Source organism: Diabrotica virgifera, chromosome 2 (genome assembly GCF_917563875.1).
Source record: "Diabrotica virgifera virgifera chromosome 2, PGI_DIABVI_V3a".
Classification (NCBI taxonomy): Eukaryota; Metazoa; Arthropoda; class Insecta; order Coleoptera; family Chrysomelidae; genus Diabrotica; species Diabrotica virgifera.
Window position 1 is genome coordinate 223,577,371 of NC_065444.1, and position 26,909 is coordinate 223,604,279.

Here is a 26,909-nt window from a genome sequence, read left to right on the forward strand (position 1 = left end):
CTTTTTCACTACTTTAAGACTATATTAGATGTCGTTGTTGCTGCGTATTACTGAGTGGTGCTTTAGTGACAGTGGCGGATCCAGCATCGTTAAGAGGGGGGTGCCAATTGGCTAAATTTCTATAAAAATAAATGAATATTTTTATAAACTTTGAATATAATATCACTTCGTTTGAGAGGGGGGAAGGTGATCACCCCATCACCCCTCCCTGGATCCGCCACTGCTTAGTGATCACTTAAGGGTAAATATTGTGCTATTAAGGTAGCACTAATGCAATAAAATGCGTGTAGGTGGCGAAAATATGCAAAAATTGATTTTGGGCCACCACTGTGGTTTTGGGGGGCAAAGACTGTAAAATGTGCATAGGTCATAATTTGTGGGTTACACTGTGTTGTTTTATTTTACATAAGTACTTTATCAATAAAACGAACAGATGACTAAAAATAAACAAAAACTGGAGCCCGCCAAAGCATATATGAGGTTTACCGCGCCACTGTGCCGTAACGGTTGCTTATACGAAAAAAATGAATAGGACCTAATTTTTAAAGTAAATAGTGGTCTTTAACCTTGTACAAGTTTTGTTTAAAAAGAATGCATAGGTAATGAGAAAATCGTAAAAACATCCTTGCCAAGGGATAGAGGTAGTTTCTAAAGTATATTTTCAAGGATAGGGGTGGTTTCCGCAGGGATGTTGCAATAACCATATATATTTTTGAAAAGCACTATTGATGAAGCATATGCCCATATGGATCAAAAAGCAAAAAAACAAAAAAAATTTCAACTCCCTATTTTATTTTTTTTTTTTGGCTACAGCGGTTGCACTAGGAAATCGCTTTTGGTGTCCATGCATGGGTAATAATAACGTGCACAAAATGATATATGAAGCATATTAATAAAGGGCATTGTGTGTGAAAGATTCCAAGAGAATCACTTTATTTATTAATTCTTCTTTTTTTTTTGGTGGTTCCGGGGAAAAAATGGGGGTGCATTATACAAATTTGTAAATAGAACCAGTACATGGGTAATCGCTGAAAGTCTTTTTATTCTAGCATAAACGGTTCAGATGGTATAAAAATGGGTTTTTTAAAATGTAACACCCTGTAATTAAAAATAGGACAATTACCCTTAAGTGAAACCTATACCAAAAAATCAGTTACTTATTTGTGAATAATTGCCGCAGGATTTCTTCTTAATTGCCGTTACAGTTAGGGAAAAATATATTTTTTTTAAAACATCTTTTTTACAAACTTGTCAACTTTGGGGCGCCACCCCCGCTAAACGGTGGATGATAGACATATGCTGTCGGGAAATAAATCGTAGAAAATATAGTCCTCTTCATATTTCTATAAAAAAAATTTTTTGTAAAAGGTACAGGAAGGGCTACGTTCCGCAAAAACCACAAAATTACCCCCTTTAAAGGGGTGAAAAGTGGGGTTTCGGGGCGAAGTTTTTTCAGAAAAAGTTAGTCTTATATTAAACACCCCTTGATATAACAGAAAAAAACTAAAACCGGACTTGTGTCCATTTTGCAAGGTTCAACCTCTGTTTCCTACACTATAAAGCCAAAAAAAGATTGCTCGCCTGACGCATTAGAAATTGGTATCGCCAAATAAATTTGTAGTAAAGTTAAAATATTGGAAAAGTTGCCTTTATTACGACACCAAAATTTTTACAAATTATTCATACCCATATCACCTCATTAAAAACACTTTCAAGTCGCGATTACAGACATTTTACAGTAACAGGAATAACAATAACAACCTTAAGAAGAGTTATGTCACTTCGCTATATAAAAGGGTTATCAGAACAACTTGCAAATCTCCTGTTCAAATATAATATTACAGTTGCTTATTATAACGAGTACAATCTTTTAAATAAAAACCGCTCAAATAAAACAATCGCATGTTGTATTGTTGAGAAAATATTATCTGCTTTTGCAATCAGCTTTAAATTTGTTTTCACTAGATTTGTATTAAAACTTCATATAATTTCTGATAGGTACTATGTGAATTGCTGGGAATTCAACTTTTATATCAATTCGTTAAGAGGGCTGGCCTGAATGGTCAAACCTTATATTTTCACAATTATTGCTGAACTATTATGTGTAGATAATTAATCTTTTGTCTTGAAATTATTAACAGAAAAGTTTACCTGGTTGCTGCCATAAAGGCCTCCTGTAGGAATTCCATTCGCCTCCCATAACCACCATCCATCTTCCAGATATCCTCCGTCGCATCCGAAAGCGATACAAGCCATTAGATTTTCAGCAGAAACAGGTACTTTAAGCTTTCCTTGGGAGGCTATGCATCGTCTGTCACTCATTGCAGAAGCTGCAGCTACGGCCTAAGAACAAATCTCTTTAAATACCGAAAATTATAACTAGAATGTGATTCTTTATTATCATTATTCATAAACTTTAGTTCAGCTACTGGCAAATACATAAATTTTAAAAATCAAATTTTTGTACCTACAAAAAAACAAAGTGATGCTATTATGTATGAATAAATGATTTTGGTATAGTGTCTTTTATAGCACTTAAATATTTTTTTATGTAATTATGTTTATTTAGAATCTACATCAGTAAAAGAGTATTAAATAAATTTGTTCCATGTTTTTGGGCATGAAGAAGAGACTTGCAATGATGTCTCATCTTATTCTATTTATGTTTAAGTTTTAAAATAGGTCCTGGGCCAGGTTCTATCTAGTCTTCTTGTGGCAGGGCCATTATGAAATAATTTCCTTACTAACTCATTTTCATGGTGAATGGTACCCTCATTTTGTTACTCCGTGGCTCGATGGATTTCTTCTCTGATGAAAGGTATATTTAAGTCTTCGTGAAGTGTTTGATTACTTACGTACCATGGTGCATCCACTATTGATCTTAGAACTTTAGACTGAAATCTTTGGATGATATTCAGTGATGTTGACTTTGCACAGCCCCAGAAGAGTAGTCCGTAGTACCAAATAAGTTTGAGTATTGCTTTGTACAGAAGAGTTTTGTTTTGAATGTTGAGTTTTGATCTGCGCACAAGGAGCCAATACATTTGCCGGAATTTCAAGTCTAGCTGTCTTATTTTGGTCTGGATATGTTTCTTCCAAGTAAGACGTTGGTCAAGATGGAGGCCAAGGTATTTAGCGTCTCCCTAACAACACAAAACATTCCAGGAATGTACTATCAAAGTTCTATTAATGTTTGAATGTACTGGACATTCAAGGAACATTCGGTGAATATCTGATTAAGTTATTCGTGGAATGTTACCACAAGACATTCTATGAACATACTACCAATGTCCTATATTTTAAGAGAGGTCATTTACTATTCAATTTGCATTCATTTTCAAATTTGCTGCGCGTGTATATGTATTTAGGCAATCCAAACCACGTGACTTCTGGTTCTGGTTGGCATGGCATACATGTTACAGAGGTTATGTTTGTAATATCACTTCATTTCATCATTTCACTGTTTATCGTCATATTTTGGATTCATTTAGATTTCGTTTGCTGTATTTTGTGAACTTTATAAACTTTACCACACTGCAAAGTGATTATTTAAGGAAATTATTATTGGAGACACCAGATGTTTGGAGAAAGGTAGGGCAAACAATTTTTATCAATGTTCATTTTTCTCTGATATTTATCAATATTGATGAATTTTGCAAGCAAAACATTATTTCTTTTATTGTTTAAATATTTATTGAAGCTGAAAATAATTGGGAATACCATATGCACCATATGCAATTCAGTCAGAATTGGATTTTACCATAAAGTGCATTCCACCAAATTACTATTATAGATATTATAGATGAAATCATACAAAAGCCTTCAGGCACATAAATATTTTACAGCTGGATTTGTTTTTAAAGTTGGAGTAAAGTTGGAAGTCACAAGCAACAACTTCGTAAGTACCTACAAGAATATTGAGGAAATCCAGCTCCTGGATACTACTGGGCAAACTAGAAGATTGAAGAGGACAAAGCCTTTTGAACTAGTTTGAGTGATAGTGAAAAGCAGAGCATAATGCTTGTGTGCATGTGTATGTTAGAATAGTGCGGTTAGAAAAGCAGAGCATAGTGCTTGTGTGCCTGTTAGATTAGATAAGAGACGCTATGGGTAAGCTCTTCATTTTAAGGAACAGTAGTAATTTAGGTTAAATTAAAATTGCTCATTGGTCAGAGTTATGACCAGATTGTAATTCTAATGAACAATTCAATACAATGAATCGTCATCGTAGTGATGATTATGGAAAAAAATATATGACAAGATTTTGTGCAATAAAAATGTTTATATTTATCAAGGATGTATTACTTGGTATGGCTACATATACAGTCGGAAAAATGAAAGAATACCCATGAATGAACATATAAAACACGCTGTATTTTCCTGTCACCGTGTCACAAAGAAAATTGTCCAGTGCAAGTAACAATAATTATTACATGTACTTGTGCTGACCAGTTTTTTGTGTGACACGGTGACAGGAAAATACAGCGTGTTTTATATGTTCGTTCATGGGTATTCTTTCATTTTTCCTACTGTACTTCTGGTATATCGTCGGTGATGTGACAATACCTCCTATCTGCTTTTTCATGAATTTTGTAGGAGATGAAAAACTTGTTTGGGCCACCTCGTGTTTTCATATATTTTTTGATTTGTTTTGTAGTAAATTCAACTATCTATTTACTACAAAACAAGTCAAAACTTACGTATGAAAACAGGAGGTGACCGTAAAAAATGTTTTTCGTCTCCTGCAAAACTCATGAAAAAACATATAGGAGGTATTGTCACATCACTGACGATATATTTCAGAGAATGTCTAAAAAATATACTTTGAATGTCCTAAGAACATTCATGGAATGTTTCAACAAGACATTCAGTCTAAACAATATACTGTGAATCTTCAAAGAACATTCGTAGACATTCATGGAATGTTCCAACAAGACATTCAAGGAATGTTTAAAATGCTGACACAGCACTTTCCTGGGACTTTCCAGGGATGTTCGTGTGCTTTTGGGGACATTCCAGGAATGTTTTCAATGTCTTGTGTGTACCTTCTAGGAACATTCCTGGAATGTTTTGTGTTATTATGGCTGTTACTGTTGGATTTCGTACATTTTCCATTCTTACAGGCGGGCATGTATCGTGGCGGTTGGTAAACGTTATTTGAGATGAGATTTTGTTTTGTTTAGTTTTGTTCGCCATTTTGTGTACCATTCACTGAGTATGTCCAGATGGTGTTGCAGGTCTTGTGAAGCTTGTATGGGATCTTCATTTACAGCTAGTATTGCTACGTCATCAGCAAAGGAAGCGATCGTATTATTATGAGACTCTGGTATATCGGCTCTGTAGAGCGAGAAAAGCAGCGGCCCGAGAACACTACCTTGCGGAACTCCAGAGTTAATAGGACAGAGGCTGGATTGTTGGTCTTTGAATTTTACAGAGAAATATCTATTTGATAAGTAGGATTAGATTAGGAGGAAATAGTTACTAGATAGTGCTAATTTTACTTTGTAAAGCAGACCTCTGTGCCAAACTTTGTCAAACGCTTGTGAGATAACTAGGAATATAGCGTTGCAATATTTCCTTTCTTCGAGAGTTTTTGATATTTCATTTACTATTTCGATGGACTTGTGTAGTGGAGTGATTTTCTCGAAAACCAAACTGATGTTCCGGTAGTAATGTTAGGAATTCATGATCTGCGTATATTCTTTGTGGTAGCAATTTTTCAAAAACTTTACTAACGATTGGGAGTAGGCTGATGGGTTGATAACATATTACTTCATTGAATGCTTTGCCTGGCTTAAGGATCATTATGATTTCTGCAAATTTCCATATTTTTGGAAAGTATGATAAGCTTAACATGCGATTAAATATTACTGTTAGCATAATAATGGCCTTACGAGGAAGTTGTTTTAGTACTTGTGCCGAGATTAAGTCATAACCTGGAGCCTTTCGTGAATATGCACTTAAATATGAACGCTTGATTTCTTTCTTTCTCCCCATCCATATACCCTTTCAGGTATCGGATTCGGTTTAGTTTAACTACATATTCATCCATCTCTTCCATTCTTTTCTGTTTTGTGCTATTATTTTTATTTCTTCAAGCGTTTTGTGTTTAATCTTTCCCACATCTACTATTTTATGTATCCATTTTTCTTCTGTCTGCTTTTTTTCTTTTTTTTTCATATTTCTAGTTTCGTTAATTTTTCTCGTTATTCTGCTGATTGCTTGCAATGAAAAATATAGTTATACTGGTCTTGTAGATTTTTAGTTCATCTCATAATAATTACTGTGTCGGTTTAGTCGGTTACGCCATATTATAGTCTTATTAAGACATCCTGATAATCTATTATTTGCTCTTTGTACTTGATCCCTTACTTTTTTTCACCGTTTCCATAGCTGGACAATATATATAATCCCTAGATACTTTAATTTTCACTACCTGTTCAATGCTATAATGCTAACACCATCGGCCATCGATGTTATCGACCTCCATCTATATCCGCTTCTTTACTCATTACTATTGTTCTACTTTTCTGAATTAAAATCATCGTGTTAAATTCTCCTGCTCTTTTATTAAATCTGTGAACTAGTCTTTAACGGCTATCTTCATTTTGGGCCATCAATATTGCAGATAATTTTAATATTTAATTTTAATAATTTAATTAAAATTACACACCCATAAATAGAAGAAGAAGAGGAAGGCCTGCAGAAACATGGAAGAAAGGCATAGAACAGTCTATGGCAGATAGAGCTATTGACGAAAACGAATGGGTGGATAGAAAACGATGGCAAGCGAAATGTGGGATGCGGAGGAGACCGTAGGAACCCCACTACATATATATATATATATATATATATATATATATATATATATATATATATATATATATATATATATATATATATATATATATATTGTTATATTTCTATTTGATATGAAAATTAAATTTTGATAATTATAAACAGAATTCAATTTAATATAAAATATTTTCAATTTTCTCAACCACGGGCATATAAATTTAGAACAACCTGTATACAACAAATTGTTATATGTAATTTTAAGAAGTGATTAGAAAAAGCTTACGAAACTCGGGACAATGCGCCGAGAATAAACAAAGTGAATGGCGCGTACCATTATCGTTGTTCGCGGAAGGTTCGATCATTAGCCTATGCTAAATAAGACTCAGTTGAAATATATAATAGGTCATTATCGTTGTTCGCGGAAGGTTCGATCATTAGCCTATGCTAAATAAGACTCAGTTGAAGTAGATAATAGGTCATTAAATTTTGTAAATAGTAGAAAGTAATTTTAGAATGGGAATTAACTATTTTTTTTTGAAATCCATTAAGCATATTTAGAAAGATTAAAAATTGGTTTTGAGGAATACTGCGAATGAGAGTTGGTGGTGGAAGGTTGATTTGTCAATCTGGAAGGGATATTTAGAAAGTAGGGGAATGAATGAAAAATAGAGATCAGAATGTTTTGAGCTGTCGAGAAGGGAAGTCCAGTAGTAGACGGTAGTGTACGGAGAGTGAGAAAGCCGGTGTAGTTCCGTGAGTGTGAAGATCTATCGTGGAACGAGAGGTAGGCCAGGTTGAGAGTAAAGAACCTCCTTGAGCCAAAGAGTGTCCCGGTAGCTGATTGCAGTTTCGAAAAAGGTAGAACACAGCATCACGACAGAAGCAGAAACGAGAGCTATACGAGCTAATCTTCAAAGGAGAACATTACTGAAAGCCAGGACGAGGTTTTGATCGCAGCCAAGGATAGCAGGAAACGGGTCTTGTGTGAAGACATTCTCAGTTCACCAGAAAAAGGTCAGTCTCATTTGTTTGGACATGAATGTATGGGTTTTTCGTATTAAATACCACATTATAAATTGAAGAACATAATCAATAATATCAGAAAAGCTTCATCAAACTTAAATAGAATTGTTGCTAATAAATCCTAATAGTTAAAGGTTAATAAAAACTTTCAATTGGAAACCAAAAGGAAATAAGATTCCCATTTGTAAATGTTATGTTTAAGAATAATAAGATCTAGCACATATTAAGCAGTGATTGCCATTTAAATAAAATAAACAATATTTTGATTATAATTGTAACCCATATGTGTGTATTATTTTACTCTTTTCTTTCCTATCCCGATTAGGAACCATTGAGAAATACTGAGAAGCCACGTAAGTAAGTAATTAATTTTATAAAAAGCCCTGAGATTGAAAACATATTGATATGTGATCTGGTAAATTAATTAGATTATTATTAATGCATTGATTAAATTAAATGACATATAAGAATATTATCTCATATCAATAATCAAGATCACATCAACTGTCGTCCAACGTGGAAAGCATGGAAAAGTATTTCTAGTGGCAAATTTGAAGGATAGAAAGAGTAAAGCCGGTATTTGAAAATTTATATGCCTGTGGTAAAAAGTGAGATACTTACATTTGATAACATAAAATTTTAGATCTCTTTAGGTACAAATTTTACATAACTGATTTAATATTTTATTTTTACGATATTTACATTTGATATATTTATTATATATTTATTGACAATTTATAATATTTGGGTGAGAAAAAGTCGTCTTGGTAACATACTAGTAAAATTTCATATTTGGCGGGGACAGTACTTCTTGAAAACAAATGTCTGTGACAAGAAGCCAAAGCAAAGACAACAAAAAACAAAAAGAACATTCAAATCAAGAGAATAATTCAGACCAAGAAGATATTTTAGACACGACAATCGTGTCATCAGAACAGCAAGAATTATCAGGAATAGATAAATTATTACAAATGATGCAACTCCAGTCACAAAGAATGGAACAAAAACTGGATAAAAATCAGGAAGAAACATCAAAGAAAATGGATGAAACACAACAAAAATTGGATCAAAAAATGGATAAAGTGGATCAAAAAATGGATGAAACACAACAAAAAATGGATGAAACACGACAAAAATTGGATCAAAAAATGGATGAAACACAACAAGAAATGAAACAAGCAATAGAAGAGAACATCAAGAAAATGGAGGAACGCATAGGAAAGTATGAAAAGGAAGTAAAAGGATGTTTGACAACAATGAAAAACGAGATGAAAGAACAAGAAATGAAAATTCAAAATAAAATAAAGGAGATAACGAATTGCCAGAAAAAGGAAATAGAAAATTTGGAAAACAAGTTTGAAAACGCTATTCAAGCAGACAGAGAAGAAATGGAAAGAAAGATTGTGGAAATCAATATTCAACAAAATGTAGAAGAAAGAAGAGAAATGGTTATACATAGCACAGATGACGTGAAGATAAGGTTTGGCGAGGATGTAAAAAGATTACACCCAGTGCCGTTCATAAATAGCCTGAAAAAGAAAATACAACACATCGGAAATTTCGAAACAGCAAAAGAAACTATCAGAAACCATCTCAAATATGAAGCAAGCCTATGGTTCGATAGCAAAGAAGAAGAATTCGGCAATTGGCAACAATTTGAACAAAAATTTTTGAATTATTTCTGGGGAAAAATCCAACAATTGGAAATTAACAAGGAATTGCAAAATGGGAAATACAACGATAGGATGGGTGTATCAGAAAGGACATATGCTTTGCAAATTTACAATAATGCAAAACATTTACAATATAATTACTCATCGGAACAATTAGTCGAACTGATTGCAAGACATTTCGAGGAAACGCTGGAAGACCATATCACATTGCAAAATTACAAAGACATAGATAGTTTATGCCAATTCCTACAAATAAGAGAATCACGTCTAAGAGAAAGAAAATCAAGAAGGTCGCGAGAAGATTACAGGCCCCGAGAAACACAAGATTACAGAGATAGAAATCAAAATAGGAGGTACTATACAAGACGAGATTTTAATCCCAGAAGGGAAAACGAAAATAGAGACAACGGAAGAGGAAATTATGAACAAAGAAATAGGCAATGGAATGAGGACAGAAATCGAGAATACCAGAACAGAAACACCACACGCTCAAATCAAGAAAACAGAAATAATGGTAGACAAAATGAACAGGGATATCGAGAAAACCGAAACAGATCCGACAGACCAAGAGAAAATAGAAGAGAAGTAAATAATACCCAGACAGATGAATATGACGGAGAGAGACATTATGACGAAAATATAAACAACGATGAGCAACCGGCGTCTTTTCACGACGGCGCTCACTAAAAACCAAAAATCAAACAGGAATCTTTTGTCACCCCAAGGAGTTTATTAAATTGGCAGGAAACAACGAAAAGAAAAATGGAGTTAATTTAAAATTTGTGGATGGATTTATCAACGAGAAACCAATTAAAATTATGATGGACACTGGATCTGAAATAACATTGGTCAACAGAAAACTAATAGAAGAAGTTAACTTAACAAATTTAATTTACAAAATACCTAGGGTAAATTTAGTGGGCGCAAACAAACGGACATTGGCAACTATAAATGAAGGCATACGAGTAATGGTACGACTGGGTAAGAATATGTATGCACTACAATGTGTAATAATGCCAAACATGTCACATGACATGATAGTAGGAGTTGACGAATTGGCAGAAAAACATGTAGTGATAGATTTTAAAAATAATACGATAAAACTAACAGAAGAAAGAGAAAAAGAACAGGACAAGGAACATGAGAAACAAAATACGGACGAATCAGGTAAAGAACAAACAGTGGAAATAAATTTGGCAGCGAAGCAAGGACAAAGAAAAAAAAGGAGAAAAGGTCAGAAAAAGATAAAAGAAAATGAAACCTATGGCTCCTCAAAAGAAGAGTTGAGCCCAGAAGAAGAACATTTGAGAGTATCAGAAACAAAGGAAACCTGGGATTCCTCAAAAGAAGAGACGAGCTCAGGAGAAGAAGAAATAAAGCAAAAAAATGAAAGTGAAAAGAATATGATTGAAACAGTGGTATTTGAAGAGGAGGTATATGCAAACGAGGATGCAGAATGCACGGTAAACATGTGTGAAGAATCTGAGAAAGAAGACAGAAAATTAATATGTGGAGAAGGGAAAGAAAAAGAATTGCGGTTGTTGTTAAGAAACTACGAAAATTTGATCAATGAGGAAAACAGAGTGGCTAAAAAGTACGAACATTCATTTGAGGTGAAAAACTTGGGAAATTTTCGATCAAAGACTTACCCGATTCCATACAAGTATCGACAAGAGGTGAAAGAAGAAATAAATAAAATGTTGGAAGATCAAATCATCGAAAGATGTGATTCACCGTATGTTAACCCGATTGTGATAGTAAAGAAAAGCAATGGAGAATTGAGATTATGTTTAGATGCCAGGAATATCAACCAGCACACTGTATCACAATATGAATCACCTCTAAACATCGAGGCCATTTTTGGAAGAATCACCGGGTCACACATATTTTCGAAAATTGACTTAAAACACAGTTTTTGGTTGATACCGTTAGCTGAAAAGTGTAGAAACTACACCGCTTTTTCTATTGATGGTATTGTCTACCGGTTTAAGGTAGTGCCATTTGGATTGCAGAGTGCTTGTGCTGCACTCGTCCGAGCTCTACATACCATTTTGAATCGCCATGAAGATTTCATAGTTCATTATATCGATGATTTATTAATTTTTTCACAAGATACTCAGAGTCATCTGGAACACATAGAAATAATTCTGAAAGAATTGGACACAGCGGGATTGAAATTAAACATTGAAAAATGTCAATTTTTTCAAAAAGAAGTCATTTATTTGGGTTTTCAATTGGACACCAAAACAGTAAGATTAGCCGAAGACAGAGTCAAGCTCATAGATGAATACCCAAGACCAACGAATTTGAAAACATTTAGAGGTTTTCTTGGCACGATAAATTATTTTAAAAAGCTGATTCCCGATTTGAGCCAAAAGGAAATCCCTCTGATAAAATTGCTTAAAAAAGGAATAAAATGGAATTGGAAAGAAGAACAGGAGGAAGCTTTCGAAACATTAAAACGAGAATTCGCAAAAGGAACGAAAATATACCACCCCATTTACAATTTACCTTTTATACTCCGAACTGATGCGTCCATACAAAAATTTGCAGGAGTTCTGTCTCAAATACAAAACGACCAAGAAGTGCCGATATGTTTTATATCTCGAGTGACTAAAACACATGAGAGAAAATATAGTGTTACAGAATTGGAGTTTGCCAGTGTACTATATTGCGTAAACAAATTGAGGTTTTACTTATTGGGAGCAAAATTCACAATCGAAACAGACCATGCAGCTTTAGTACATATCATGAAGAATAGATTAGTAAATAATAGAATACATAGAGGCATTCTATTATTACAGGAGTATGATTTTGAGTTCCGATATATAAAAGGGAAAGACAACATAATAGCCGACGCTCTAACACGGGATGAGGACACCGGAAAAAAGGAAACAATTACTCTACAGGTGGGACTAAACAGATTAATACAAGAAGAAGGGATATATTCGTTAAATGAGATAAGGACAAACCAGGAAGACCTAGAGGAAAGAGAGAAAAGAAGAGCGGAAGTAGAAAATAACATATATTTTAAGAGAATAGACGGAAAGGAACTATATTTAGTGACACAGACATTGGCCGAAAAGATAATAAAGAAATTACATGAGGACAATGGGCATATCGGTAGCAGAAAAGTTTGGCTCGTTTTTAGGGAAAATTACATCAGCCGACAGGATTACCGCATTGAAAAGGAAATTACCCAGAAGTGCGATGTATGTCAAAAATATAAGAGTCGGAATTTCAAAAACGAAAATGTTGCCAAAAATATTGAAGCCCGAAACAAACTAGACATTGTAGCAATAGATATGTTAAGCGATCTTATTATGACCACTAAAAGGAACAAACATATTCTGGTAATGGTGGATGTGTTTTCAAAATACGTAAAATTATATAGTTGCCGCACCACAAAGGGGGAAGAAATATTAAGAAAAATCGACAATTTTATAGCCATAGTAGGAACACCAAAAAAGATTCTACTGGACAATGCAACGTATTTCCGAAATGATCGTTTCAAGGGACAACTTCGAGAACGAGGAATAGATACAAATTTTGTCAGCATCAGGCATCCACAGAGTAATCAGTCGGAACGATTCATACAGAAAGTGACGAAATTTCTTCGCATTACAACAGATGGTCAACATCGCCACTGGGACAGGAAAATGGCGGAAATAGAAAGGTATCTAAATACAATTCCGAGCACAGTAACAAAAGAGACCCCAGAATACATCATGAAGGGTGTACTGCCGATAAGGCCATGGGAAGACCAAGAGCCAAAAGAATATCAACAGGTGATTGAAACCGTACAGAGAAGATTACGGCGAAGCAACGAAAAATATATCCAAAGACAGGAACAAAATAGAAAAAGAAGACCAGTGACTTTCCAAAAGGGTGAAAAAGTACTCGTGAGGGCATTACGAGTATCAAATCTTCCTGGGGGCATTTGCGCAAAGTTGATGCCTGTTTTCGAAGGCCCGTACATCGTGAATAATGAAAATGGGATAAATAGTTATGAGTTGAGGCACAGGAACTCGGAAAAGATCCGAGGAATTTATAATATTCACGATGTATACAAATATCACGAATAAAAGACAGAATTACATGAAGTAGATAGTAAGTTAGGGTATAAGACGTAGATTAAAGTAAGGAAATATGCAGGGAGTTGGTTTTGCCTCGAGAAAATTTATTTAAAAATGCAGATAAATTTTATCGAATACAAGGCGGGGATTTGTTATATTTCTATTTGATATGAAAATTAAATTTTGATAATTATAAACAGAATTCAATTTAATATAAAATATTTTCAATTTTCTCAACCACGGGCATATAAATTTAGAACAACCTGTATACAACAAATTGTTATATGTAATTTTAAGAAGTGATTATAAAAAGCTTACGAAACTCGGGACAATGCGCCGAGAATAAACAAAGTGAATGGCGCGTACCATTATCGTTGTTTGCGGAAGGTTCGATCATTAGCCTATGCTAAATAAGACTCAGTTGAAATATATAATAGGTCATTATCGTTGTTCGCGGAAGGTTCGATCATTAGCCTATGCTAAATAAGACTCAGTTGAAGTAGATAATAGGTCATTAAATTTTGTAAATAGTAGAAAGTAATTTTAGAATGGGAATTAACTATTTTTTTTTGAAATCCATTAAACATATTTAGAAAGATTAAAAATTGGTTTTGAGGAATACTGCGAATGAGAGTTGGTGGTGGAAGGTTGATTTGTGAATCTGGAAGGGATATTTAGAAAGTAGGGGAATGAATGAAAAATAGAGATCAGAATGTTTTGAGCTGTCGAGAAGGGAAGTCCAGTAGTAGACGGTGGTGTACGGAGAGTGAGAAAGCCGGTGTAGTTCCGTGAGTGTGAAGATCTATCGTGGAACGAGAGGTAGGCCAGGTTGAGAGTAAAGAACCTCCTTGAGCCAAAGAGTGTCCCGGTAGCTGATTGCAGTTTCGAAAAAGGTAGAACACAGCATCACGGCAGAAGCAGAAACGAGAGCTATACGAGCTAATCTTCAAAGGAGAACATTACTGAAAGCCAGGACGAGGTTTTGATCGCAGCCAAGGATAGCAGGAAACGGGTCTTGTGTGAAGACATTCTCAGTTCACCAGAAAAAGGTCAGTCTCATTTGTTTGGACATGAATGTATGGGTTTTTCGTATTAAATACCACATTATAAATTGAAGAACATAATCAATAATATCAGAAAAGCTTCATCAAACTTAAATAGAATTGTTGCTAATAAATCCTAATAGTTAAAGGTTAATAAAAACTTTCAATTGGAAACCAAAAGGAAATAAGATTCCCATTTGTAAATGTTATGTTTAAGAATAATAAGATCTAGCACATATTAAGCAGTGATTGCCATTTAAATAAAATAAACAATATTTTGATTATAATTGTAACCCATATGTGTGTATTATTTTACTCTTTTCTTTCCTATCCCGATTAGGAACCATTGAGAAATACTGAGAAGCCACGTAAGTAAGTAATTAATTTTATAAAAAGCCCTGAGATTGAAAACATATTGATATGTGATCTGGTAAATTAATTAGATTATTATTAAGAGGATCGGTACGTATTTTCGGCTGCAATGCTATTCAAATGGGGATTCATTTTTTTCGAATCCTGAGAAAACTAATAAGTATTTTTGAAAAATTTAAACGCAGAATGAAAGATCACGTTATTAGCGAGGGCCGAAAGTCCCTGAGAACTTCTATAATGTTTATTTTAATAAGTTACAGGGGTGAAAAACTAAGAGAAAATTTAGTGTGATTTTTAATTTCAAATATATCATTCAAAATAAACTTTTTATTTATTTTAAGGGACTTTCGGCCCTCGGTAATAATTTAGTCTTTCATTCTGCGTTTAAATTTTTCAAAAATATGTATTAGTTTTTTCAGGATTTGAAAAAAATAAACACAATGCCGTGGTAATATTTTCCAAATCTATCTTTGTCTTACAACGCACTCAGCCGAATATAATATTGTCAGCATATATTGTCAGTCAGACACTGACAATCAGTGACAATTTTAAATATTTGACATTGCATCGGGAATATGTTGAGTTATTGATTAAATATTATTGAAATATAGTGTATTTGATAAATAATTGATTTAAGACGTGAACTTAATAAAAAGTTATTTATTGTGTATTATTTGTGGAGATCCAAGCAGAGAATACATCAGGATAATATATTCTGTGATCCAAGTATTTTGTTGTTAAAGATGTTCAAAATTGGAAGCGTTCCATAACAATATATTATTAAAAAATCACTTTAACACTTTTCCTCTTTTCTCGATTGAGTATTAGTCTTTGATGTACAAATAAATTATTACAATCACTGAATATATAGTTAGTGAAAAATTATCACATTTATTAACTGAATTAATAATTTCCAATTATAAAAATAACAGTTATCCAAGAACATTCAAAACCCATCTCTTTAAATTAATGATGACATTTTCAAGTAAAATGACATTCTGGTAATGTTTACATATCCATACCAGTGTGAATTTTACTACGCGTAATTTGCCGTGTAAAGACAGAAAAAGTAGGGATACACGTAAAATATTTGCGAATTATGTACCCATAGCCTTAATGCATTGATTAAATTAAATGACATAAGAATATTATCTCATATCAATAATCAAGATCACATCAATATATATATATATATATATATATATATATATATATATATATATATATATATATATATATATATATATATATATATATATATATATATATATATATATATATATATATATATATATATATATATATATATATATATATATATATATACATCCTACTATCAATTTGGCATCGATACATTATGCATTTACCATCGATTTGGCATCGTCTTGCAAAGTGGCATCTGTATATCGATGCCACTTTACACTACCTTAATAACTTTATTCCTGTACTTGCTACCAGAAGTCTAATCAGCTCGGTAGTTAGAGATTTGATTCCTTGATGTTACTTTAATATATCAGCTTTCCTTGTTTACCTCTTACTAAGTTATATAAGTTTATTCCATAAAATGTTTGAGTCCAAAATGATCGTACAGTGAAAATATTATATACATTTAGTTCAGTGTTTTACCGTTTTGTTGCTGCCGTTATATACATGAAAACGTATATCCCACTTTCATTATCAATCATTTTGGCATCAGAAATTTGGCATCACTGTTGAATACAATATTATTCACAACGAAAAATAGACAATTTGAGAATGTATATATTATTTTCATAAAGAAATCAGTCTGGCATCATGTTTTATTGTTTTCACCCAATTTTGAAAAAATGTGAAAACTTTGTACTATCCACGTCCGTCTGTCCGTCTGTCTGTAACCACAACTCCTCCGTCAATATACCAGCTAGAATGACAAATGAGGTATCAAATGAAAGCTGATAATCCAAGGATGTCTTTCCGTCGGTCCCTCCGACCGCAAATATAACTCCTCCGTCATTATACCAGGTAGAATGACAAATGAGGTGTCAAAAGAAAGCTTATAATACAAGGATGGTACTAAAGGTGAGATATTTGACTTAGGCGGTCTGTGACTCGGTCCCTCCGACCGCGAATATAACTTATCCGTCATTATACCAGGTAGAATGACAAATGAGGTGTCAAATGAAAGCTGATAATCCTAGGATGGTACTAAAGGTGAGATATTTGACCTAGGCTGTCTTTCCGTCGGTCCCTCCGACCGCGAATATAACTCCTCCGTCATTATACCAGGTAGAATGACAAATGAGGTGTCAAAAGAAAGCTTATAATACAAGGATGGTACTAAAGGTGAGATATTTAACTTAGGCGATCTGTGCGCCGGTCCCTCCGACCGCCAATATAACTCCTCCATCATTATACCAGGTAGAATGACAAATGAGGTGTCAAATGAAAGCTTATATTCCAAGGATGGTAATAAAGGTGAGATATTTGACCTAGGCTGTCTTTCCGACGGTCCGTACGACCGGGAATATAACTCCTCCGTCATTATACCATGTAGAATGAGAAATGAGGTGTCAAATGAAGGCTGATATTCCAAGGATGGTACTAAAGGTGAGATATTTGACCTACATGGTCTGTCCGTCGGTCCGTCCGACCGCGGGTATAACTCCTCAATCATTATACCAGGTAGAATGATAAATGAGGTGTCAAATGAAAGCTTATAATCCAAGGATGGTACTAAAGGTGAGATATTTGGCCTAGGCAATCTTTCTGTCGGTCCGTACGACCGCGAATATAACTTCTCCGTCATTATACCAGGTAGAATGACAAATGAGGTGTCAAATGAAAGCTTATATTCCAAGGATGGTACTAAAGGTGAGATATTTGACCCAGGCTGTCTTTCCGTCGGTCCGTACGACCGCGCATATAACCCCTCCGTCGTTATACCAGGTAGAATGACAAATGAGGTGTCAAATGAAAGCTGATAATCCAATGATAGTACTACAGGTGAGCGATTTGACCTAGGCTGTCTTTCCGCCGGTCCGTACGACCGCGACTATAACTTCTGCGTCTTTATACCAAGTAGAATGACAAATGAGGTGTCAAATGAAAGCTGATAATCCAATGATGGTACTACAGGTGAGCGATTTGACCTAAGCTGTCTTTCCGCCGGTCCGTACGACCGCGACTATAACTTCTGCGTCTTTATACCAAGTAGAATGATAAATAAGGTGTCAAATGAAAGCTTATAATCCAAGGATGGTACTAAAAGTGAGATATTTGGCCTAGACAATCTTTCTGTCGGTCCGTACGACCGCGAATATAACTTCTCCGTCATTATACCAGGTAGAATGACAAATAAGGTGTCAAATGTAAGCTGGTAATACAAGGATGGTACTAAAGGTGAGATATTTGACCTAGGCGATCTGTCGGTGGGTCCGTCCGACCGCGAATGTAACTCCTCTATCATTATACCAGCTATAATAATAAATGAGGTGTCAAATGAAAGCTTATAATCCAAGGATGGTACTAAAGGTGAGATATTTGAGCTGGGTACTCTTTCTGTCGGTCCGTACGACCGCCAATATAACTCCTCCGCCATTATACCGGGTAGAATGACAAATGAGGTGTCAAATAAAAGCTTGTGGGTGAAAACCTAGGACTTACGAAGTCCAATTTAAAAATAGGGCATATCAGAGATATGCCTTAGACATCATAGAAGACAATGACACAGAAAAATCAAACAAGCAATATGTCAAAAGGGCCTTAGTTATGTATCTTCGGTCCTGTTGGTCCAATCGTGATGTATAGCACCTCAAATGATAGGATTTGACAAACAGAATACAATGAGAGAAAAATCAAATACAACCTCATGTCAAAAGGGCCTTAGTCGCGTATCTTCGGTCCTATAAGACCAATCGTGACGTACGGCATCTCAAATAATAGGACTTGACAAATAAAATACAATGACACAGAAAAATCAAATACAGCAACAAGTCAAAAGGGCCCTAGTTATGTATATCTAGTCCTATTGGTCCAATTGTGACGTACAGCAGCTCAAATGGTAGGGTTTAATGAACAGAATACAATGACACAGAAAAATCAAATACAGCAATATGTCAAAAGGGCCTTATTTACGTATCTTCGCTCCTATTGGTCCAATCGTGGCGTACAGCACCTAAAATAACTGGATTTGACTAATATAATACAATGACGTATGAAAATCAATTACAGCATCATGTCAAAAGGGCCTTAGTCTTGTATCTACGGTTCTATTGGTTCAATCGTGACGTACAGCGTCTGAAATGATGGGATTTAACTGGCAGAATAAGATGGTGTAGACAAATGAAAATGACGGCATGTAATAACACTTTAAAATTGTAGAAATAAAATGGATTAACACACATGGTATGACATATTAGGTGAGAGTACTTAACAAATAGAATACGATTACATACGTCCAGTTTTTGACAAGCGACTTCTCTACATATGATAAACGCGAAAGGGCCCCAACGTTCACTGCTCGACATAGGCCTCCCGTTCACTGCATATACCCACTGCTTTCTGACGCTGTGACTTGAGAGGATAGGATTTAACGAATAGAACGACAAAGAAGACTAAACAAGGCAGCTCACGGGAAAAACACAACTGTCCGTTTTATACTCTACAGGGAAGCATCAAATATTCAACGTAAGAATATATTAGAGTATAACGGTATGATAAATTTTTTTCTTCTTTTTTTCATTTAGTGCATTCCGTACGTTTTTTAAACATAATCAGGAGAAGTTGTTGAATTTCTGAAGTCTATAAAAGAATTTCTTAACAAACCTTTTTTTAATTGTGTTATGGATTATTTTTAAGAATGTGTTTAAAAGGCAGTTCGCAGGCTTATTGTTCAATGGTCTTATCACTTTCAAGCGCCTGTCTTTTTTGTAGGACTATTAATTGTTACTTGTGATTTCAACCATTCTAGCGGGGCAATGCCTTTTCTATAACTGAAATGAATATTGTTATCCATTTAATTTTTTTCCTCAATTAATTGAATGCCTCCTACTGGTGTTTGGTCTAAGCTTACCGCTTTTCCCCATTTAAGCTAAACTGCTCGTCAAAAGTTAGGGATATAGAAAATTATGCTCATTTTCATAGCTAATTTTTTCGAGAACAGATTAACGGATTCCACTATTTTTTTTTAATATTTTAGATTTTTCTTTAGTATTTACACAGTTGTGCAAAGGTTTACACAAACTTCTTTTTTGTACTTATACCGAGTGGTAGGTATAAGTACAGAAAAGAAGTTTGAGTAAACCTCTTGATAGGTATTAGTTACGTATCTGCACTCCCATTGGTCCCAACGTGTCGTACGGCGGCTCAAATCATTGGAATCAGCCAACAGAATACAATGACTAGGGAGCGGATTTATATGCGATCAATTTTGATGAAATATTCGCATATATATGCGGTAAAAAATTACGAAATATGCGCAAGATATGCACAAAAATTCAAAAAATGCGCATTTCGGGAAACCACAAATTTTCTGTCTTATTTAGTAATCTTATTTATTATTTTTCAAATAAAATCATTTTTTATATATGCAATTTATTCACAGTTTTTACAAAAACTGCTACCAATAGTTACCTATTTAAAATAAAACAACAATATCACTATAAATATATCTTCGATTATAATTCACTACAATGTGTTTTTCCAAATTCTTTACGAGGAAACATATTCTTTGATCAGACAAAATATTTTTATAACTTGAAAAACTCCTTTCAACATCGATAATTGGTGCGTATTTAAAATAACTTGTTAATTTCCGTTAGAAAATCGTAAAACTTTGGCTAAAGGTGTAAATTCTCTTAACAATAGAGGATTTAAAAAATCACCAGAATTATAGGTAGGTACCTACCCTAATAGCACAAGGACGTCCAATGGACGTCCTTCACGGACTTTAGGGACTTCCATTGGACGTCCGTTTTCGTCCGAGGAACGTCCTTTATACGTCCTATTTTGGTCCAAATGTCGCGCTACCGAACGTCCATTGGACGTCCATCTAATGTCCGAGGGGACATATATTGGATCTTAATCGGACGTAAATTGGACCTTAATCGGACGTCCTAGGGGACGTAAATTGGACCCTAATCGGACGTAAATTGGACCTTAATCAGACGTAAATTGAACCTTAATCGGACGTAAATTGGACCTTAATCGGACGTAAATTGAACCTTAATCGGACGTAAATTGGACTTTAATCGGAAGTAAATTGGACCTTAATCGGACGTAAATGGGACCTTAATTGGACGTAAATTGGACCTTAATCGGAGTAAATTGGATCTTAATCGGACGTCTTAGGGGACGTGAATTGGACCTTAACAGGACGTCCAATTTTGGTCCAAATTCCACGTTGCCAAACGCCCAATGGAGGTCCACCTAACGTCCGAAGGGACGTTCGGTGGACGTCAATTGGGCCTTCATAGGACGTCCCAGTTTGGTCCAATGTATTGCTGCCGATCATCCATCTAACGTCCTGGGAGGACGTTCGGTGGACGTCTAGAGACGATATTTATACCTGTGGAGAATGTATTGTGGGAAATAAAAAATATATTTTTTAAGGAACTTATATTACATCTTATATTAATTTACAATTATTGGATATTAGATTATTTACATTAAATTATAATTACATTTCTCCAAGAAATTAACGCACCACCTTAAAAATGGGCCATTTTTGATGTCTCGAATTTCCTAAAGCCATTGTCCCATCTAAGTGATTTTTTTAATAATATTGTAGCCTAGGCTATATGGGCTACCTCCATAAGCTTGTCATGCACGGGGAGCTATACTGTAATAATATTATATCACATCGCTGAGGGAACTCTACATTACATATACTTTTCGAATCAAAACTTTTATTCCCTTAATATTATTACTTAAAAAATATATACTACATTCGTCTCGCTAAACTCGAAAAATAACTTATAAACCATAAAAATCTCCAAAAATATAAATGACATAAATGAGAATTGGCACAATTATTATTATGGTTTTAAGTTGATTTTTCGGATTTAACTACAATATTATGCAAAAAATTATGTTATATCGCAGATTTAAAATGGGTTTATCTCGAAAACAGTTATATTAAGTTTAGCGAGATGATTGTAGTACACTTTTTTTAAGTAAAAATATTAAGAGAATAAAAGTAGACTGGTACGCAGTCTGATTTTTGCATAAGAGTTTAATGAAATGGTAACAAATCAATTGGAAGTTCTGTCCGACAAAATACATGGAACGTTTTCGGTAGTCTGATGTTCCAAGTTTTTAACCTGTTCCACAATTAAAACTTCCCCGGTTCCAGTATTCCCGTACATCAAAGTTTGTCCGACTAGACACCGTGAAGCTATTAACAAATTTTCAGCTTGCTGTTAATCAACTTTTTTTATTACGCGGGATCCAGGTCTATAAATGAATACAATAAATAAGTAGGTAGGTACATATTATACACTTATTTATAGGAGTACAATTAATAGTAGAGCTGGTTTTTGGGATGTTACAAGCAGCATTTGCATTTTCACAGAGATACTTATGACAGAAATAATAAAATACCGAGACGGACTATTATTATAATAATTTACAATAGGACCCGACGGCCGACGCTATAGGGACAGGTAAAATTTATGACTGAACAATGCACCGAGCATCGATACAAGCAATATGTACCGGTCGAAGGTTATTTTTTATTGTGCCAAATGGACGTATATAGTACCTACCTTTAAAAATCGAATACACAAATTAAAAGATATTTAACAACCATAAAGATTTGTCAAACTCTATCACCGACTTCATGAAAACAAGTATTACTACATTCTTTGATGGTTTTTGCTGTAAATTTTAAAGGATTGACATGAAATTTGGCATACGCATAGCTAACATGCCAAAGAAAAAAAGTGATATTGTGCCAATGTGTTCTATTGCCCTGGGGTGAGTTTCACTCTTTCTCTGGGGTGAAAAACGTTCAAAATAAGTCCGGACTTCGATAAACTGATTAATATTAAGCAACCTTTATTCCATACTTACAAAGTATGTGTACTTACAAATTAGTATGTGAATTTGGGGGGTGAGTTTCACCCCGAGGAGGGGTGATATACAAAATATAGATAGATACACAAAAGATATACAAAAATGTTTCAAAACATCGAAAAAATGTGGTAAAATGCAAATATACATATCATATTATGATAAAATTGCGATTTTGGCGATTTGCCTTTTTGGATAGAATGATGATGATGTTGATTAGGATAAAACTGCGAAGAATTTTTTTATCGAAATATAGTAAAAAATATGAAAAATATACCAAAAAGCTTGAAAAAATATGTAAGTATGTAAGGAAAAACATAAATAATTAAATAAACTTTTGACAACACAACACAAAAGTTTGAAACACTCACTATTTGGATTGGTTGTCCTGGCTTGTGATTTTCTTCTTTGCAGATGACGCTCACGGATCGATGTCAATGTCCAACGGACGTCCGAGCACGGACGTCCAATGGACGTCCAAAGGACGTTCATATTTATTCAACACGTAAGTACGTCCAACGTCGGACGTCCGAAGGACGTTCATTTATAGTCCATCCGCATTAGGACTAAAACTGGACCTATTTTGGGCACACGTACGCTCAACTTCAAAAAGATGCTCTCAATATTCATCTGTAGTAAGGATACATTGATAAAAATTATATTTTTGCTTATTAGAATTAACCACCAAACTTCTATCATCTTGGTAACGGGAATAATAAAACATTATAAAGTCCACTTTACATCAACAATAATTGAACAAGAAATTGACGACAAGTTATTCAAGGTCAAATTTGGCTTATACAAAACACAATTCTACTTCCAATTTTGCCGTAAATAAACAGAAAATAAAGAAATTTGACAAAATAAAACATATCCAATTGTTCTATTTCATCAAATTCCTTCATTTTCTTTTACAAATCATACATTTTGTACTCGTCAAATTTGGCCTTGAATAACTTAGTCAATTTCTTGTTCAATTTATTGTTGATGTAGAGTGGACATAACGAATAATTTACCGATGAGATTTTCACACTTTACATAAAAACAAAAACATGTATTAGATATTAAACTACATATACAGTTTTGAATTAAATATGATTTATAATCTTTTCCATTTAAACTATTTTATTAACATAATTAAGTTAATATTTTATTAAATAATTTTGCTGTTTAATCCCCTTATTGGTAGAATATGTCCAATATGGACGATTGGAAAAGGTCCGTATTTCGTCCGAGTACGGACGTCCAAAGGACGTTCATATTTATTCCACCCGAAGGACGTCCAACACCGGACGTCCGAAGGACGTACATATTTAGTCCACCCGAAGGACGTCCAACGCCGGACGTCCAAAGGACGTACATATTTAGTCCACCTGAAGGACGTCCAACGCCGGACGTCCAAAGGACGTACATATTTAGTACACCCGAAGTACGTCCAGCGTCGGACGTCCAAAGGACGTCCGTTTATGGTCCATGGACGTTAGGACCAAAAATTGACCTATTTTGGACGTCCAAAGGACGTCGTGTGCTATTAGGGTATTAAATATAACAAAAGTATATAAAATTCGGATTTCCGGGTAAAACATCCTTCGTCATTTTAACATCCTACAATCATTTCATAACGGCGGCGTATTATCCTATAAGTACTTTGTGTAGAGATCGTTTATTTTCTAAGAAAAAATGAAAGGCGGTTAATGAGCTGTCTCTCTTGGTTCTCGAATTAATACAGACCACAGCCTGTGCGTGGAAATATTTTGTCGAATTAAAAAATTTAAATTTTGTTTTGGACTAATGAAATAAAACATTTTAGTAGTTCCAAAATGACACAAAATCTAGGCATCGGATAAAAAAGTTTATTTGAAGAAAGTGTATTTTTTGTTCTTCTTAATGGCGGTACAGGCTCGTTTTTTTAATATTGTATTTAATTACAGAATAATTTTCAAATATTACCTAATATATTTTTCAAATTGGGCTCTGTACCGCCATTCTTTATTATATTACGGATACGTGTGCCAAATATCTTGAAAAAATATTCAAAATTACAGCCGCAATCTTGGAACGCGTTTTGGCTACCTGTTGATCGCTACTGTATCACCTTAAACAATTTTTTAAACAAATTCACAAAAATAATTTTTTCATTACGAACCATTTTTTAGATAAGTTGGGTTATTCTGAGCAAAAAAGATATCTTGAGATTTTTCTCTAAAATTGATTTTTGTCGAGTTATATGGCCATTTTCGCATTTTTCAGGTTTTAAATCGCGTATAACTCGACAACAATCAATTTTAGAGAAAATTGACAAGAGACCTTTTTTGTTCAGAATGTCCAAAATTATCTAAAAAAAAATTGTTCAAAGTGAAAAAATTATTTTTGTGGATTTGTTTAAAAAATTGTTTAAACAATTTTTCGACCACGGCACCTTGTGAATATGTTATAAGGACCTCTTTTTGAGTAAGTTTGTGCAAAAAAATCGAATCGGAATAATTTCACTAACAGGGGCGACGATAAATCCGGGACTATAGCGCTAATTATTAATAATTAAAAATAACAGCTTTGTAATAAAATAATGACAAAAATCTCTTAAGGACCTTGAAGCAAGGGTTTGAAACTTGATCTGCTCACTTTTTAATTTCATAATAATAACTTTTAATCGAGTTATTAAGACTTAAAAATGGCCATTTTCGCATTTTTCAAATTTTTAATCGCATATAACTCGACAACAATCAATTTTAAACAAAAATGGCAAGACACCTTTTTTGCCCAGAATGACACAAGTTATCTAAAAAAAATTGTTCGAAATAAAAAAATTGTTTTTGTGAATTTGTTTCAAAAAAATTTTTTAAACAATTTTTCGACCAATGCACCGCCCGGCACCCTTTGGATATGTTATAAGGACCTCTTTTTGAGTAAGTTTGTGCAAAAAAATCGAATCGGAATAATTTCGCTAGCGGGGGCGACGATACTGCCCGGTCTACTTTTGATGCTGATGGTGATAGAATAGATACTTTTTATATAACAAAAATAAAACTTTTTTTAAACTCTTTAAAAAATTTGTGGCGGGTTTTCCCCGAAAAGTGCGTTATTTTTTGGACATTTTACGTTGAACTAGTCGATTTGGAATTTGACGAATAAGAACCAACTTTTGATTAGCTCCAACTCTGTTTTTATTGTGTGTCCAGACTTCATACATACATCATTTTTTTTACTGTTTTATAAGCTTTATATTTGCTAGGAATAGTTTTTCGATCAAATTCTTACTTTTTGATTTATTTGCGAAAAACCATCTAAAAACAAAAGTTACAAGGAATTTAATTAGTTTATCCACTTACGGACTTATTTGGACCTATATTTTTTCACACTCGAGAAGGGGGTGGTACTCATCCCCAGAAAAAAGCACACACTGGCACTCTGATGTTCATTTCGCGAAATATCGCAGGGTTCGTATTTAAAATTTTTAATTTACTCCTCACCCCTTTCCGTGGGGGTTCGTTTTTGGTATCATTCGATAGACTTTTGAAAAATATTGAACACGCATTTTTTAGTTTTTCGATCTGACGTTCATTTCGCGAAATATTCGCTTTTTTGTGAAACTTTGTGACTCGCCCATCATTTCTTCAGATTTGGGAACACTTAATAATCGGAGGGGGCCAAGTCAGGAGAGTAAGCCGCATGAGAAAGTAATTAGAACCCCAACTCGAATTTTTGCTACTGTCACAACGCTCTTGTGAGTCGATGTATTGTCTTAGGTCTTGAGAACACTTTTTTCTTCTGCTTATGGAGTCGTTTTTCATTCATCACATACCGGAACTCACCACATAAATTTTGAAGACCCTGACATCAAACCTGTATTAAATTATATGTGATCTAAGTAAGTT

General features: G+C 34.2%; 1 protein-coding gene across 2 annotated transcripts in view; it reads right to left on the bottom strand.

The window, feature by feature from the left end:
- The window catches only part of LOC126880417 (cathepsin B-like), a 151,803-nt gene that overhangs the window by 6,706 nt on the left and 118,188 nt on the right, over positions 1 to 26,909 (bottom strand). For both annotated transcript variants that reach the window (XM_050644264.1, XM_050644263.1), the window contains exon 3: positions 2,152 to 2,343. In XM_050644264.1, the coding sequence (XP_050500221.1) occupies positions 2,152 to 2,343 (192 nt within the window). The remainder of the gene's footprint in view (positions 1 to 2,151; positions 2,344 to 26,909) is intronic.